The 18051-nt window shown below is 44.4% G+C and overlaps 1 protein-coding gene and 1 long non-coding RNA gene across 2 annotated transcripts in view; one reads left to right on the top strand and one right to left on the bottom strand.

The window, feature by feature from the left end:
• Nucleotides 1-18051, top strand: part of LOC135056052 (uncharacterized) — a 192885-nt gene that overhangs the window by 138305 nt on the left and 36529 nt on the right. The window lies entirely within an intron of this gene.
• The window catches only part of PRLR (prolactin receptor), a 43826-nt gene that overhangs the window by 8502 nt on the left and 17273 nt on the right, over nucleotides 1-18051 (bottom strand). The window contains exons 3-4 of the mRNA XM_063960758.1: nucleotides 10969-11101; nucleotides 7985-8154 (exon numbers count right to left, since the gene is read on the bottom strand). Coding sequence (XP_063816828.1) covers nucleotides 7985-8154; nucleotides 10969-11101 — 303 coding nt within the window. The remainder of the gene's footprint in view (nucleotides 1-7984; nucleotides 8155-10968; nucleotides 11102-18051) is intronic.

Consider the following 18051-nt stretch of genomic DNA (forward strand, 5'->3'; position numbering starts at 1 on the left):
TCTCTATCCAAAATTAAACACTGTGCTTGTTGCTATTGTGAAAAACAATTATTAAGTTGAATTGTAGTTGATGTATGGCAGCCAGAATTGTCAATATTTCACAGAGGATATTACCCTTATGAAGTAGTAATGCAATAAAACCAGAACATCGGCTGGAGAAACGCGTTGTAATTACAGAAAACAGAAGTAATAAAAGGCTTTTAATTGTTAATTTAATTTTGGGTATAAATTAGAGATGAGCGGATTTGTTTTTACTCGGATTTACTCGGTTCTCAAAACGGCATTTTATTGGCTCACGGATGTCACGTGTTTTGAATAGCCAATAAGATGCCGTTTTGAGAACAGAGTAAATCCGAGTAAAACCGAATCTGCTCATCTCTAGTATAAATGTGAGAGTAGCGGAGGTTTGAGATTGAGCAACGATATATACAACTTCGAGAGCCCAGGGAATTTGTTTAAGATTTGCATCCACTGTGCGTAATTTTCTATTTAGTCTCTCGTTCTCTCACTTTAACGCTATCCCCAGCTACCAAGATTGTGCAAGATCGGGATAGGTGTAAAACCAGGGCCCTTGTTACTTGAGTAGAAACTCGTTCACTGGGTTTACACATGTCCTGCTAATATCGGAGATGGTGTTTGTGGACATTAGGGTTTGGGGTTATTGTACCTATACATATAATATTCTCTCAGCTGCACCAGAAGTATTGTGATTGTGAGCCGCTATGAGGGCAGGTGTCCTGAACTGTGTAATGGTGCATATATTAGGAGGGGTGGTCTTCAGGTTGCCAAATGTCGGGATCCCGGCGCACAGTATACCGGCGCCGGAATCCCGACACCCCGCATACAGACAGATATTTTCCCTCGTGGGGGTCCACGACCCCCCTGGAGGGAGAATAAATAGCGTGGTGCGCCACCATGCCCGCAGTGTGGCAAGCGCAGCGAGCCCGCAAGGGGCTCATTTGCGCTCTCCACGCTGTTTGTATGCTGGCGGTCGGGCTCCCGGTGCCGGTATGCTGGTCGTCGGGAGCCCGGCCGCCGGCATACCATACTACACCCATTATGAGATGACCTTGTTGATTAATTTGCCAAATTCAAATTTGATATTTCAAAATGAATTTATGAAGACATTTGTGGTTTGTTTTTTTAAACGTAGGTCAGACGGACCCCAGGAGGTCTTTGAAGCGTCCTATTCTAAACACATAATTAGCTACATCAGCAAGAGATGGATAATTAGGGGTGGTGGGATAATGCATTGATGAAAATAACCGTTTTCCAGATAAACAATCAAAGGTTTATAAACAGATGGAAAAACAAGCCTCAAAATTCCATAGTCCACTATCAAACTGCTGCAATTGACCAAATTTTCAACAGATTCCAAGTTTAGCACCTGTAGGTTTGGGGGTATTTTTTTAGGATACAGGAAATATCTACAATGACTTTAATGTGGGGTTATTCTTTAATAGGACATAGAAAATGAAATGTTGGACGCAGATCAGAGAAATTGTAATGTAATTGTAATGTCATATAATGCTGTATCCTTGTTTACTACAAGGTATATTTGACACATTGAACCTTATTCAGTCATTGGGCCAGATGTAATGTCGCCCGAGTATGGCGGCTGTGTGGGATGACGGCCAAAGGCTAAGTGGTTGCCCCTTTAAAATAAGAATTTACTTACCGATAATTCTATTTCTCGTAGTCCGTAGTGGATGCTGGGAACTCCGTAAGGACCATGGGGATTAGCGGCTCCGCAGGAGACTGGGCACAAAAGTAAAAGCTTTAGGACTACCTGGTGTGCACTGGCTCCTCCCCCTATGACCCTCCTCCAAGCCTCAGTTAGGATACTGTGCCCGGACGAGCGTACACAATAAGGAAGGATTTTGAATCCCGGGTAAGACTCATACCAGCCACACCAATCACACCGTACAACCTGTGATCTGAACCCAGTTAACAGCATGATAACAGAGGAGCCTCTGAAAAGATGGCTCACAACAATAATAACCCGATTTTTGTAACAAAAACTATGTACAAGTATTGCAGACAATCCGCACTTGGGATGGGCGCCCAGCATCCACTACGGACTACGAGAAATAGAATTATCGGTAAGTAAATTCTTATTTTCTCTGACGTCCTAGTGGATGCTGGGAACTCCGTAAGGACCATGGGGATTATACCAAAGCTCCCAAACGGGCGGGAGAGTGCGGATGACTCTGCAGCACCGAATGAGAGAACTCCAGGTCCTCCTCAGCCAGGGTATCAAATTTGTAGAATTTAGCAAACGTGTTTGCCCCTGACCAAGTAGCTGCTCGGCAAAGTTGTAACGCCGAGACCCCTCGGGCAGCCGCCCAAGATGAGCCCACCTTCCTTGTGGAATGGGCTTTTACAGATTTTGGCTGTGGCAGGCCTGCCACAGAATGTGCAAGCTGAATTGTACTACAAATCCAACGAGCAATAGTCTGCTTAGAAGCAGGAGCACCCAGCTTGTTGGGTGCATACAGGATAAACAGCGAGTCAGATTTCCTGACTCCAGCCGTCCTGGAAACATATATTTGCAAGGCCCTGACTACGTCCAACAACTTGGAGTCCTCCAAGTCACTAGTAGCCGCAGGTACCACAATAGGTTGGTTCAGATGAAACACTAAAACCACCTTAGGGAGAAAATGAGGACGAGTCCTCAATTCCGCCCTATCTGAATGGAAGATCAGATAAGGGCTTTTACAGGATAAAGCCCGCCAATTCTGACACGTGCCTGGCCGAGGCCAGGGCCAACAACATGACCACTTTCCATGTGAGATATTTTAACTCCACAGATTCAAGTGGTTCAAACCAATGTGACTTTAGGAACCCCAAAACTACATTGAGATCCCAAGGTGCCACTGGAGGCACAAAAGGAGGCTGTATATGCAGTACCCCTTTTACAGACGTCTGAACTTCAGGTAGTGAAGCTAGTTCTTTCTGGAAGAAAATTGACAGGGCCGAAATTTGAACCTTAATGGACCCCAATTTTAGGCCCATAGACACTCCTGTTTACAGGAAATTCAGGAATCGACCTAGTTGAAATTCCTCCATCGGGGCCTTACTGGCCTCGCACCACGCAACATATTTTCGCCAAATGCGGTGATAATGCTTTGCGGTTACATCCTTCCTGGCTTGACCAGGGTAGGGATGACTTCATCCGGAATGCCTTTTTCCTTCAGGATCCGGCGTTCAACCGCCCTGCCGTCAAGCGCAGCCGCGGTAAGTCTTGGAATAGACAGGGTCCTTGCTGGAGCAGGTCCCTTCTTAGAGGTAGAGGCCACGGGTCCTCCGTGAGCATCTCTTGAAGTTCCGGGTACCAAGTCCTTCTTGGCCAATCCGGAGCCACGAGTATAGTTCTTACTCCCCTCCGTCTTATAATTCTCAGTACTTTTGGTATGAGAGGAAGAGGAGGGAACACATACACTGACTGGTACACCCACGGTGTTACCAGAGCGTCCACAGCTATTGCCTGAGGGTCCCTTGACCTGGCGCAATACCTGTCCAATTTTTTGTTTAGGCGGGACGCCATCATGTCCACCTTTGGTTTTTCCCAATGGTTTACAATCATGTGGAAGGCTTCTGGGTGAAGTCCCCACTCTCCCGGGTGGAGGTCGTGCCTGCTGAGGAAGTCTGCTTCCCAGTTGTCCACTCCCGGAATGAACACTGCTGACAGTGTTATCACATGATTTTCCGCCCAGCGAAAAATCCTTGCAGCTTCTGCCATTGCCTTCCTGCTTCTTGTGCCGCCCTGTCTGTTTACGTGGGCGACTGCCGTGATGTTGTCCGACTGGATCAGCACCGGCTGACCCTGAAGCAGAGGTCTTGCTTGGCTTAGGGCATTGTAAATGGCCCTTAACTCCAAGATATTTATGTGAAGTGATGTCTCCAGGCTTGACCACAAGCCCTGGAAATTTCTTCCCTGTGTGACTGCTCCCCAGCCTCGCAGGCTGGCATCCGTGGTCACCAGGACCCAGTCCTGAATGCCGAATCTGCGGCCCTCTAGAAGATGAGCACTCTGCAACCACCACAGGAGAGACACCCTTGTGCTTGGGGACAGGGTTATCCGCTGATGCATCTGAAGATGCGATCCGGACCATTTGTCCAGCAGGTCCCACTGGAAAGTTCTTGCGTGGAATCTGCCGAATGGAATTGCTTCGTAGGAAGCCACCATTTTTCCCAGGACCCTTGTGCACTGATGCACTAACACTTGGCCTGGTTTTAGGAGGTTTCTGACTAGTTCGGATAACTCCCTGGCTTTCTCCTCCGGGAGAAAACACCTTTTTCTGGCCTGTGTCCAGGATCATCCCTAGGAATAGAAGGCGTGTCGACAGGATCAGCTGCGATTTTGGAATATTGAGAATCCAACCGTGCTGCCGCAGCACTATCTGAGATAGTGCTACCCCGACTTCCAACTGTTCCCTGGATCTTGCCCTTATCAGGAGATCGTCCAAGTAAGGGATAACTAAAACTCCCTTCTTTCGAAGGAGTATCATCATTTCGGCCATTACCTTGGTAAAGGCCCGGGGTGCCGTGGACAATCCAAACGGCAGCGTCTGAAACTGATAGTGACAGTTCTGTACCACAAACCTGAGGTACCCTTGGAGAAGGGTAAATTGGGACATGTAGGTAAGCATCTTTGATGTCCAGAGAGACCATATAGTCCCCTTCTTCCAGGTTTGCAATCACTGCTCTGAGTGACTCCATCTTGAATTTGAACCTTTGTATGTAAGTGTTCAAGGATTTTAGATTTAAAATTGGTCTCACCGAGCTGTCCGGCTTCGGTACCACAAATAGTGTGGAATAGTACCCCTTTCCCTGTTGCAGGAGGGGTACCTTGATTATCACCTGCTGGGAATACAGCCTGTGAATGGCTTGCAATACTGTCTCCCTGTCTGAGGGAGACGTCGGTAAAGCAGACTTTATGAAACGGCGAGGGGGAGACGTCTCGAATTTCTTGAGACGGGCCCCCACCGTGCCTGAGACCGCTTGTAAAGCCCCAGCGTCATGCTGAGGACTTTGCGGATGCGGGAGAGGGCTTCTGTTCCTGGGAACTGGCTGTTTGCTGCAGCCTTTTTCCTCTCCCTCTGCCACGGGGCAGAAATGAGGAGCCTTTTGCCCGCTTGCCCTTATGGGGCCGAAAGGACTGCGCCTGATAATACGGCGTCTTCTTAGGTTGAGAAGCTACCTGGGGTAAAAATGTGGATTTTCCAGCCGTTGCCACCAGGTCTGTCAGACCTACCCCAAATAACTCCTCCCTTTTATAAGGCGATACTTCCATATGCCTTTTGGAATCAGCATCACCTGACCACTGTCTTGTCCATAACCCTCTCCTGGCAGAAATGGACAGCGCACTTACTCTTGATGCCAGTCGGCAAATATCCCTCTGTGCATCACGCATATATAGAAATGCATCTTTTAAATGCTCTATAGTTAGTAATATACTGTCCCTATCTAGGGTATCAATATTGTCAGTCAGGGAATCCGACCAAGCCACCCCAGCACTGCACATCCAGGCTGAGGCGATTGCTGGTCGCAGTATCACACCCGTGTGAGTGTATATACATTTTTGGATATTTTACTGCTGTCAGCAGGTTCCTTAAGGGCGGCCGTATCCGGGGACGGTAGTGCCACCTGTTTAGACAAACGTGTGAGCGCTTTATTCACCCTAAGGGGTGTTTCCCAACGTGCCCTATCCTCTGGCGGGAAGGGGTATGATGCTAATAACTTTTTAGGAATTAACAGTTTTTAATCGGGGGAAACCCACGCATCATCACACACTTCATTTAATTCCTCAGATGCTGGAAAAACTACAGGCAGTTTTTACTCACCCTTTTTAGTGGTACTGGTATTATCAGAAATGTGTAAAACATATTCCATAACCTCAATCATGTAACGTGTGGCCCTACTGGAAGTCACATTCGTCTCTTAATCGTCGACACTGGAGTCAGTATCCGTGTCGGCGTCTGTATCTGCCATCTGCGGTAACGGGCGTTTTAGAGCCCCAGATGGCTTTTGAGACACCTGGACAGGCACAGGCTGAGTCGCCGGCTGTCTCATGTCATCAATCTTTTGTAAAGAGCTGACACTGTCACATAATTCCTTCCATAAGCTCATCCACTCAGGTGTCGACTCCTAGGGGGTGACATCTCTGTTACAGGCAATTGCTCCGCCTCCACCTCATTTTTCTCCTCATACATGTCGACACAACGTACCGACACACAGCACACACACAGGGAATGCTCTGATAGAGGACAGGACCCCACTAGCCCTTTAGGGAGACAGAGGGAGAGTATGCCAGCACACACCAGAGCGCTATATATATATATATATATATATATATATATATATATATATATATATATATATATATATATATATATATATATATATATATATATATATATATATATATATATATATATATATATATATATATATATATATATATATATATATATATATATATATATATATAGGGATAACCTTATATAAGTGTTTTTCCCCTTATAGCTGCTGTATTGTTATACTGCGCCTAATTAGTGCCCCCCTCTCCTCTTTTTTAACCCCTTTCTGTAGTGTAGTAACTGCAGGGGAGAGCCAGGGAGCTTCCCTCCAACGGAGCTGTGAGAGAAAATGGCGCCAGTGTGCTGAGGAGATAGGCTCCGCCCCCTTCTCGGCTGCCTTTTCTCCCGTTTTTCAGTGGAATCTGGCAGGGGTTAAAATACACCCATATAGCCCTGGGGGTTATATGTGGTGTATTTATGCCAGCCAAGGTGTTTTACATTGCTGCTCAGGGCGCCCCCCCCTAGCGCCCTGCACCCTCAGTGACCGGAGTGTGAAGTGTGCCTGAGTAACAATGGCGCACAGCTGCAGTGCTGTGCGCTACCTTGTTGAAGACTGATGTCTTCTGCCGCCGATTTTTCCGGACCTTTTCTTGCTTCTGGCTCTGTAAGGGGGCCGGCGGCGTGGCTCCGGGACCGAGCTCCGAGGCTGGGCCTGTGTTCGGTCCCTCTGGAGCTAATGGTGTCCAGTAGCCTAAGAAGCCCAATCCACTCTGCACGCAGGTGAGTTCGCTTCTTCTCCCCTTAGTCCCTCGATGCAGTGAGCCTGTTGCCAGCAGGTCTCACTGAAAATAAAAAACCTAAAACTAAACTTTTCACTAAGAAGCTCAGGAGAGCCCCTAGTGTGCACCCTTCTCGGCCGGGCACAAAAATCTAACTGAGGCTTGGAGGAGGGTCATAGGGGGAGGAGCCAGTGCACACCAGGTAGTCCTAAAGCTTTTACTTTTGTGCCCAGTCTCCTGCAGAGCCGCTAATCCCCATGGTCCTTACGGGGTTCCCAGCATCCACTAGGACGTCAGAGAAAATAAAAATTAAAAAAAAATTCTGAGTTCAGCGGGCATCCCACACGGCCGCCGAATTACATCCGGCCTTTTGTGTGTTTAAACCGTAGTTTTTCCCACCATAAGACACCAGGGGTTTAATCTACCTTCCGTAAAAAGATAAAGTGCAAAAAAGCCTATTAAATGGCAAAAAAACAATTTCCACCCACTGGTAATTACACTAATTGCCACCAGTATGATTATATGCCTAGTCTGTACACATTGAAGATTAATTATCAAGTACTGTTGCAACAGGAGTAATGCTGCAATACCTTTTCTATAATAGCCATCCTGAGATGGCAATTGCTGGAAAATAAATAAATAAATGCTTTATTCTGTAAATAAAAACCATCTTGTACCAATCCCCCTCCCCCCCCACACTTCAAACTTTTTTTTATAATTTTCACTTTATTTTTAAAGCAAAAGTCTGGCCTTTCAGTTTCAATGCATGTGCAGAAGAGGCTACATTAAATTAACCCATACCTCTCCAGGGCCGTATGAAGGGTGCAGATTAAAGAATTCGGACAATTTATTTAAAAGAGAAAATTAAAATTTAAAAAAAACAAACAAAAAAAAACAACTTACGTATGTGAACTACTTCAAACTGCAAGGTGTCAGAGATATTCGACCCAAGTGCATTTGTTGCCTTCACATAGACAAAATAGTACACCCAGATGGAAGAATGAGCTTTATCAAAGTAACAGGAGTGGGGACCAGAGGTTTGATAATCAGGACACTCCGTATGTGTGTTATTCCTGGAATACAACAGAAACACTTGAGACAAAGATACTTGCAGAACACATTTGGATCATATTATATGAAGATCAGATTATGTAACAAAAAATTAAAAAAAATTATACTTCATATTAGTGATGAGCGGATTCGGTTTTACTCGGTTCACAAAAACGGCATCTTATTGGCTATCCAAAACACGCGACATCCGTGAGCCAATAAGATGCCGTTTTGAGAACCGAGTAAAACCGAATCCGCTCATCACTACTTCATATACAAATATATATACAGGTATTTGACATTTATGAAGCGCAAACTGCCTATATATGGCAAGTACCACAACATTTTTTAATTGCTACGTGATTATGTGCGTGAAGGGTCAGTTCTGTGGCACCAATCGCTGGTCAATGGGCAGATTAGTGTGGGAAATAAGGATGGCAAAATTGCTGCATGGCACAGCTGGCATACCAAGGGGGTGAAATAGACAATTTCTACAGATGTGCTATAGGATAAGGGGGAGGGGGGGGGGCACGCCACGACAGTAGGGGTGTAGTGATAACACTCAATCTCTCAATGTGTGCCAGCAGAGTATTGGATGTGCATATATAGGACCACAATACACAGTTTGGCCACGTGGAGACAAACACATAAGAGATCTTCACAATAAGATACAAAAGGTGCATAAGAAGATCATTTCTAAAAGCAGACAACAAGGGTCCAATGGGTTACAATGCATGAGCATTAGAGAATCACCAAAATGATAGACACTTGGAATGAAGACAGACTGTCAATGGTGACCAGTGCCGTAACTAGACATTTTTGCGGTGTGTGCAAGGAACGGCATCGGCGCGCACCCCCCCCCTTAACGTAGACCGGCGACAGTGCGCTCCATAGGCGCCCGCAAAAAATATAGGGGCGTGGCTTCACGGGAAAGGTGTGTGACCACAAAATAATACCAATTCATAATGGTGCACAGTAGTCTCCATTATTCAAATTACGCTGCACAGTAGCGCCACTACACCAGGTAGAGCCCCTTTTTACACATTACGGCAGACAGCGCCTCCTTTTTATACATTACAGCAGACAGCGCCTCCTTTTTACACATTGGAGAGTAGGCTGCACTCATGAGGCTTGAAGCAGTAAAATATAATCAAACAGTGCTTTTTATTGGTGCACTCAGGAAACTCCTGAATGCGTGGCTCAGCTAATTATATATAGCCTGAACAACTCACATGCCCCCGCAGTAAACAGTGATTGGTCAAGTCTGTCTCACTCACTCTGTCCAGTCCACCACTGTCCTGCTCCAGCAGTGGCTCAGAGACTAGTCCTACAGCTCCTGGCGTGTGTCAGCGATGGCAGGGCAAGGAACACACGTGGAGAGACTGAGCGCTGGCGGCCAGCGCAGGGCGGGCGGTGAGGAAGGAAGGGAGGAAGGTGCGCGTCGGAGCATGACCATGGGTGGGCTGTGCGGCCAGCCGCCCACACGTCTGAGTCTGACTGGTTGGCTGGCGCAGCGGGAGAGGGTGCAACAGTAGGGGAACTTGAAGATAGCAGCTAGCGCCAGTGACAGCCCAGGTAGCGCTGAGTAGCGCAGTAGGCGATCCGATCATCGCTGTCTGTGTGCACGCCTATGACCCACACTAGCAGTTCTCTCCACTCAAGCAGTGCCGTAACTAGCTATGCGGCGGGTGCAGGCAGAGATTTTTTCCGCCTCACAGCGCATTGCGCTGTGTGCAATGCCCCTCTCGCACATAGCTAGTTACGGCACTGATGGCGACGGTTATCTGACTACCATACAACTGTAATATATATATAAAAAAAAAAACACAACAACAACAACAACAACAACTTAGCATTGTAAATCCAGAAAATCCCGGGCAAAGTGTAAGCGCGGGCTGCAGCGTAGTGTAAATGATGAAATGAAGACATATTTCGAACACGATGAGTGAATTGCCACAAGATCCTCATATGTTTTTTTTTTTTTATGATTTTTTGCAATAGATATGAGATGGGCAACATATTGGCCATTAACTTCACATTCTGTTCTTAATTGAAAGATTAAGGGTGAGACTTCGCAAAGCTTGGAGAGCAATAAAGTGGAGAGAGATAAAGTACTAACCAATCCACTCCCAACTGTCACTTTTCAAACACAGCCTGTAACACGGCAGCAAGAGGCTGACTGGTTAGTACTTCATCTCTATACAAGCATTGAATACTCTAACGGTGCCCATACACTTGTCGCTTCGCGGGGCATCGCACATCGCGGGGCATCGAACTGGCATTTCAGGTGCGATGAAATTGCACCTGAACTGCCAAAGTGATTACCATGTAATCATGCGATAGATCGCATGGTAATCACGTGATGGACACGTCACCGCCGAGTGGGAGCGCTCCCGGTGGGTGCCCATCGCAGTGCGATATATTGCATGTGTTTTTAAAATTCAGTGCAGCTCATAATATCATGAGACACGATAGTCGAGCGGCGTGCCTGCGCATTGCGTCGCATGGTACCTAAAAATGTGCATACAATCCTTCGATTTCTCTCACAGATGTGGTTGAAATCGAAGGATTGTACCGGATATCTCACAAATGTATGGGCTACATAAGTTTATATTGCAGAGTCATTGGATGGAATTTGTGAGAGGGATATATTGTATTTAGTAAAGAGGAACATGTATAGAGAAAGACAGAAAAACAGATTTCAGCGTCTATTCTAGAGATTTGTTTCTCCGTTACTTCCTTTCTCCACAGGATACAATCACAGAATGTGTCAATGGAACAATAGGTATAGACCTAAATCCCATGCACGCTATAACTAACAGATAAAGATAGCTTACTTTTCTGTCCAATATATCAGACTGTAGTTGGTTGGAAGCCCACCATCAGATCCCGGCTCCCACCAGCAAGTGAATGTTTCCTGTTCGTAAGACCGGCACTTGGTCACTTCCGGCTGTCCTGGTGGGGACTGTGCTGTAGGAAATGGTATGAAAATTAGATTAGATTGGCAATAGGACATGAAATAGGACATTGGCAATAGGCCTGAAAGATGTAAAAATGAACACAAAGAATGTATACAGGTACACATTATACTGAGAAATGTTTAATGAAGATTCTTCTCCGGCTCTCACTTAACGGGAGATGTATCAAACCAAAGTGGAAAAGATGCCCATAGAAAACAATCAGCTTCTAGCTGTCATTTATCTGCTAGAGTCTATAATGTGACAGTGAACAGCTGATTTGTTGCTACAGGCAACATATCACCTTTATCTCCTCTCTAAGGTTTGATACATCTCCCTACAAATGTAATTAATAAATGGTATTTCTACGGTTCTTACTAAAACATCTGCCTATTTAATAGAAAACCAACAGCACTCCCCCAAGGGCTGTAATATCCAAGACCACCATCTACATGAGCAGCTCACCACCTTTTAAATTTGACAAATGGAGGATAATGAAAAAATAAATAAATAAGTGCAAGGTGATAACGCAAAGTAATTTTTAAAATCCATAATGATTGGCCGGTGTGTTATTAATACATCATTAGGAAGCGCAGGCACAACTCCACCTGCGGGCTCATGGCTCATCATTGTAGAGTTGGCCATGTGGAGGGGGTGGGGTGGGGTGTTGATGGCAGAGGGGTTATGGTCTGCTCAAAGTAGGAAGTTGCTTGACATGCAAATAAAAGCATCTCGACTGTCATTTCCGAGAACACAATTTACATTAGGTTAAATGGCTTTCCAAATCTGGAGAAAATAAAATCCGCCTTTATTATTTGCTTTAAGCTTAACTGCAAAACCTCTTGGCTACTAGTGTCTGAAATACATTATCTGAACGGTTTATGCATCACTAACAGTCTTGTTCCTTGAGGATGACTGCCATCTACTGTCTATTACTCTGGAGCAGCGCATAAGACTGAATGACAGACTTGGATCCTCCACGTTAACAAGAATACCTTAAGTACTGGTGAAATTACAGCATACAACTAACACGCCATGCTTCGATGGGTGTCCATTGACATCAATACCATGTCATACGTGCATAAAAACGCATTTTGTAAACATGTGCGACGTAAAATATCTACATACATTTCAACAGGTAGACGTTCTCACAATAGATTTGAGGGGGATTTCAATTGTTTTCTTGCACCTTTAGCTCCTTTTTAAAGTGACGGGAGCTGCTCAATTGTTCTTGGGGGCTCATCACTTACAGCAGGTATCTGCAGGCACCTCCTTGAGGGGATTCCATCTAAAAGTACGGCTATTTGCCACATTAACTGCAGCGCGCCCAGTAGTTTGCATGGGAAAAGCTACCTTTTATGCCGCTAATCCTGATGTATTTGAGCACGAGAACTTGGCACTTTCAACAGACCGAGGCTTGACACTCAGTAATTGAATAGCTCCCGTCATTTTAGACAGGAGCTATGGGTGCAAGAAAACAACAGACTCCCCCTTTATGTTTATCTGTACATTTAATTTAATGCAAAAAAACATTTATTTTAAGAAAACCCTCTTTGTACAGATACTGTAGGCTTTAAGCACTTACTATTCTGAGTTTTAAATGGAAAAATAAAAAAAAAGGAGCGACAATCCGTTTACAAATACTGTATGCTTAACACTAAAGAATTTTTTAATGCATACGTGAATTGTCTCGTCTCCCCCCAAACATGTTATAGGGTATAGCGGAAGAAAGGGAGAAAGATTTCCAAATGAGTTTATGAAGCCTGGAAAGTTGGTGTACGGCTTTCCCCTTTTTAGTTATTTGTCCAGCTCACAACTACCTATCCATTCGATAGTATACATACAGATTATCAGATTTAACGGAAGCCTATAGCGTACCTTAAAGCACTCTGGGACAGTGCAGGCTGGAAGTAGTGGATTTGTGTGCAATATACTTGGAGTGGGTGAAATTTAGCAATGAATAGGCCTATGTGGAGCTGAATGACTTTGGGGATGTCTGCTGTGAATTTTAAATATGGTTCACTGGATAATGGGGGAAGCATTTAAGAAAATGTACACGGGGAAGGTGCTGTTGTTTAGAGTGTTGCAAACCAGAAATGAGTCTGAATTAGCATGCTACAGGATGGAACAAAGGTGGTGGGCAAATAATATTTTGATGTATATTTTATATTTTACACACTGATCACAAAATGTCTATCAACAATATCTGCAGTTTCTTCATCAAGGATTAACACAAAAAGATGGGAGGAGCTGCTGGTCCTGAGCTCTACACCTACAGCCTTGAGCGTAGATCCCGGTTACGGTACACCGATAAGCAATACTCCAGTTTTATCCAATTCAAGGGGCAATCTAAGATCACTTTAATCAAACAAATATCTTGCAGATCCCAAATCCGCTGCTACTTAACCTACAGTAAAGCCCCGTACACACAGGGGAGAGGTGTGCTGAGCGATCTAGCACAGACCGCTCAGCATACAAGTTAGGGGGTGCTCACTTTACACAGCAGTGAAGTGAGCGATCTACTAGATAGAGACAGTGATAGCGATACGCGGGGCCGCGCATTGCTATCGCTGTGGGCATACACACTGAGAGATCCGTGCTTAACTTCTAAGCAATCTAGTCAGATTGCTTAGTATTTAAGCATGGATCTCTCCATGTGTACGCCACTTAACACTGAAAAGTTTCAAGTAACATGACCAGTGACACCGATGTGTAGTATTTGTCTTGGTGCAGCATCTACTGGACATGTATACTGCAACTTTATGAGTCAAGATAAGCTGCCTGATTAGTGATTAATATATAGAGGCCAATTCAGTAAGGTTAGCAAATTCTGCTAATCAGCAGAATTTGCTAACCTTTAGCACGCATGCTGGGGGCCACCCAGCGCTGGGCAAGGCCGCCCAGCATGCTGACCGGCGCCTCCCCCCTGCTACAAGCAGAAATTGCGTTTGCTTCGCAATTTCTGCTTGTTAGCAGAAATTGAGGACTACTGCCGGCGCAGCTTAGCTGCGGCCGCAGGAGTCCCGGCGCCATTTTTTCTATTGCAGCGGCTGTGTGCGACGTCACGCAGCCACCGCACCCCTGACCGTTTGCGCATACCAGCCCACTGTTTCGGCTGGAACGCCCCCGCAATGCTCCATTTCCTCCCAGAAAATGGAGCGTTGCCGCCCCGCGACCGCCTCTGCCTGAATGACAGGCAGAGGCGATCGCATTTTCTGCGGCCCCCAGCAGAAAATGCGGGCGCATGCGCAGTAGGGCCCGCTGCACATGCGCCCACACCACCTCAGCAAAAATTCCATACGAATTGCTACTTGCGATTCTTACCAAATTTGCCTGTGTCAGATTTTCCTGCGAAACAGGATATATCTATCTATCTATATCTATCTATATTATAAACAAAAAAGAACTATTTGCATTTGGTGTGTGCAAATGCATATATACACATACACACAGTGATTTTGGACTTGAGGAGCCTGCACGCGCCAAGTGTTAAGCGACTTGTTTTTCCTTTATTGCTCCTCTCCCTGACGCCACGTTGAGAGAATATCTATCTCCGGTTCTTTCTTGACTAAGCTATACAATAGTGAAAACGCAATCCAAATTCATCCCGTAGTTTTCGCCGGATGCCGTAACGGACAAACAAAAATTCAGAAATATATTGTTTTTTGCCTTTATAGTTCATACACAACCCCAGTGAGAACATTTCTCCAAAACAGATACAGCCATTACAACAACTGTATACATAAAAGCTGTACTAAAAAACAAAATAAAAAAAAATAATACGTATACAGGTTGAGTATCCCATATCCAAATATTCCGAAATACAGAATATTCCGAAATACAGACTTTTTTGAGTGAGAGTGAGATAGTGAAACCTTTGTTTTTTGATGGCTTAATGTACACAAACTTTGTTTAATACACAGTTATTAAAAATATTGTATTAAATGACCTTCAGGCTGTGTGTATAAGGTGTATATGAAACATAAATGAATTGTGTGAATGTACACACACTTTTTTTTAATGCACAAAGTTATAAAAAATATTGGCTAAAATTACCTTCCAGCTGTGTGTATAAGGTGTATATGAAACATAAATGCATTCTGTGCTTATATTTAGGTTCCATCACCATGATATCTCATTATGGTATGCAATTATTCCAAAATACGGAAAAATCCCATATCCAAAATACCTCTGGTCCCAAGCATTTTGGATAAGGGAGACTCAACCTGTAATATAATATAGTTCTATACTGAAATTAGTGATTCTTAACAGTGAACTGTGAGTAATGGAAGAGAAACCCATGTGTATATAGCACAGAACACATGTATGACTAGTACGCGCACAGCAGTGTGTGCCAAGAGCGGATTTGGCTTCGGTGGAGTAGTGAGAATTACTCTCTATCCAACACAGGTTCGTGAGCCAGGAAATTTCAAAGCCTGTGACACAAAATCATTCTTCGGAATCAGCCAAGCGGATTGTTTTGTCCTCGCTAATGGCATCGATACGGGCAGCTTACTCTGTACACAACTCTTTACCCCGAGCACACTGGACAACTCTGCATTTAACCTCAACACAGTTTCTCTAGCCAGAAAACACAAAAACTACGTAGCAATATCAGGCAATACCTCATAAAAAGAACCACAGAAGTAATTTAGCTGAGAACAGCTCCGAGAATAAAACCCTGTGCAGTGTAATTGCCCGATCTTCTATAATTACATTAATCGGAATAAGAAGCAATTTGTCCCCACTGGACATTATGGATCTTGCGCTGAGCTCTGCAAGGCTAGTACATGCACCAATTTTACTCCAGTACAAGAGTCTTGTTTACGACAGGAGACCTAGGGAACCAAGTTAGACGTAAATGCTAAAGTTACAGCACCCAATACAAGAGAGTACTTTTATAATGTATTGTATACATAATCTGCCTAAGGCAGGTGAAACCAAACCCAGATAATTTATGGCATCGGGAAATCAGCGCTTGCTATCGTGGCTAATACGTTAGCCCCGGCGAACCAATTACCGCAGCTAATTGGATACCGCTCTAACATTTCTATTTTTGAAAGCATTCTTACTTTGCAGCTAGGAGCCGATTGGTTACTTTGGGAAACTTCACTTTAAATGTGCATACACACTTGCCGATAAAATGAATGACATCGCTCACATGAGCGATGGTGTTCAATTTATCAGCAAGTGTGCATGGCAACGACGACGACCGGTGTGCGGCCCCGAGCCGTGAAGTCACTGAACGATATGGTCGTCATATCACTCAGTGTGTGTGCACTGCCGCCGACCGCCCGGCACGGGAAACACTAGACAACATCTCTCAGAGCACGTCGTCGAGTGTGTATGCACCTTAAGCCTCTCCAAGGCTCGATACATCTCCCCCACAGTGGTATGCTTATTTAGTGGGGGAAAAAAACACCTAAAAAAAACAAAACAGACTTGTAATTAAGCCAGACCATTAGGCGTGAGAACGGTCCAGCCATTGGAGACTCTGGGGAATCAGGCAAACAGATGAAGTAAGGGACAAATACATTTTCTCCAGGTGAAACATTGTGGACCAGTTGCGAAACATCTAACCGAAGCAACTCATAATATTCTAGACTCATAATATATTGTTAGTAACTAGGAAGTTCAGCACACAATATCCATGGAGGAAAGCTTCTCTACTAATAAATGTATAACATTTTTAATACTGTACTTATCTGGGATCCACAATGCTTTGCCAGTGTGCAGGTTTCACATTTTTTGCACATGCAGGTTGAGTATTCCATATCCAAATATTCCGAAATGTGGAATATTCCAAAACAGAATATTTTGAGTGAGACAGATAGTGAGACCTTTGTTTTCTGATGGCTCAATGTACACAAACTTCGTTTAATACACAAAGTTATTAAAAAATAAGATTTTACTTACCGATAAATCTATTTCTCATAGTCCGTAGTGGATGCTGGGGACTCCGTCAGGACCATGGGGAATAGCGGCTCCGCAGGAGACAGGGCACAAAAAGTAAGCTTTTAGGATCACATGGTGTGTACTGGCTCCTCCCCCTATGACCCTCCTCCAAGCCTCAGTTAGGTACTGTGCCCGGACGAGCGTACACAATAAGGAAGGATCTTGAATCCCGGGTAAGACTCATACCAGCCACACCAATCACACCGTACAACCTGTGATTTGAACCCAGTTAACAGTATGATAACAACGAAGGAGCCTCTGAAAAGATGGCCCACAACAATAATAACCCGATTTTTGTAACAATAATTATGTACAAGTAATGCAGACAATCCGCACTTGGGATGGGCGCCCAGCATCCACTACGGACTATGAGAAATAGATTTATCGGTAAGTAAAATCTTATTTTCTCTAACGTCCTAGTGGATGCTGGGGACTCCGTCAGGACCATGGGGATTATACCAAAGCTCCCAAACGGGCGGGAGAGTGCGGATGACTCTGCAGCACCGAATGAGAGAACTCCAGGTCCTCCTCAGCCAGGGTATCAAATTTGTAGAATTTTACAAACGTGTTCCCGCCTGACCACGTAGCTGCTCGGCAAAGTTGTAAAGCCGAGACCCCTCGGGCAGCCGCCCAAGATGAGCCCACCTTCCTTGTGGAGTGGGCATTTACAGATTTTGGCTGTGGCAGGCCTGCCACAGAATGTGCAAGTTGAATTGTACTACAAATCCAACGAGCAATAGTCTGCTTAGAAGCAGGAGCACCCGGCTTTTTGGGTGCATACAATATAAACAGCAAGTCAGACTTTCTGACTCCAGCTGTCCTGGAATTTATATATATATTTATTATATTATATTATATTTTATATATTATATTTTATATATTATATTTTATATATTATATTTTATATATTATATTTTATATATTATATTTTATATATTATATTTTATATATATATATATATATATATATATATATATATATATTATATATATATATATATTATATATA

The sequence above is a fragment of the Pseudophryne corroboree genome, chromosome 1 (genome assembly GCF_028390025.1).
Source record: "Pseudophryne corroboree isolate aPseCor3 chromosome 1, aPseCor3.hap2, whole genome shotgun sequence".
Classification (NCBI taxonomy): Eukaryota; Metazoa; Chordata; class Amphibia; order Anura; family Myobatrachidae; genus Pseudophryne; species Pseudophryne corroboree.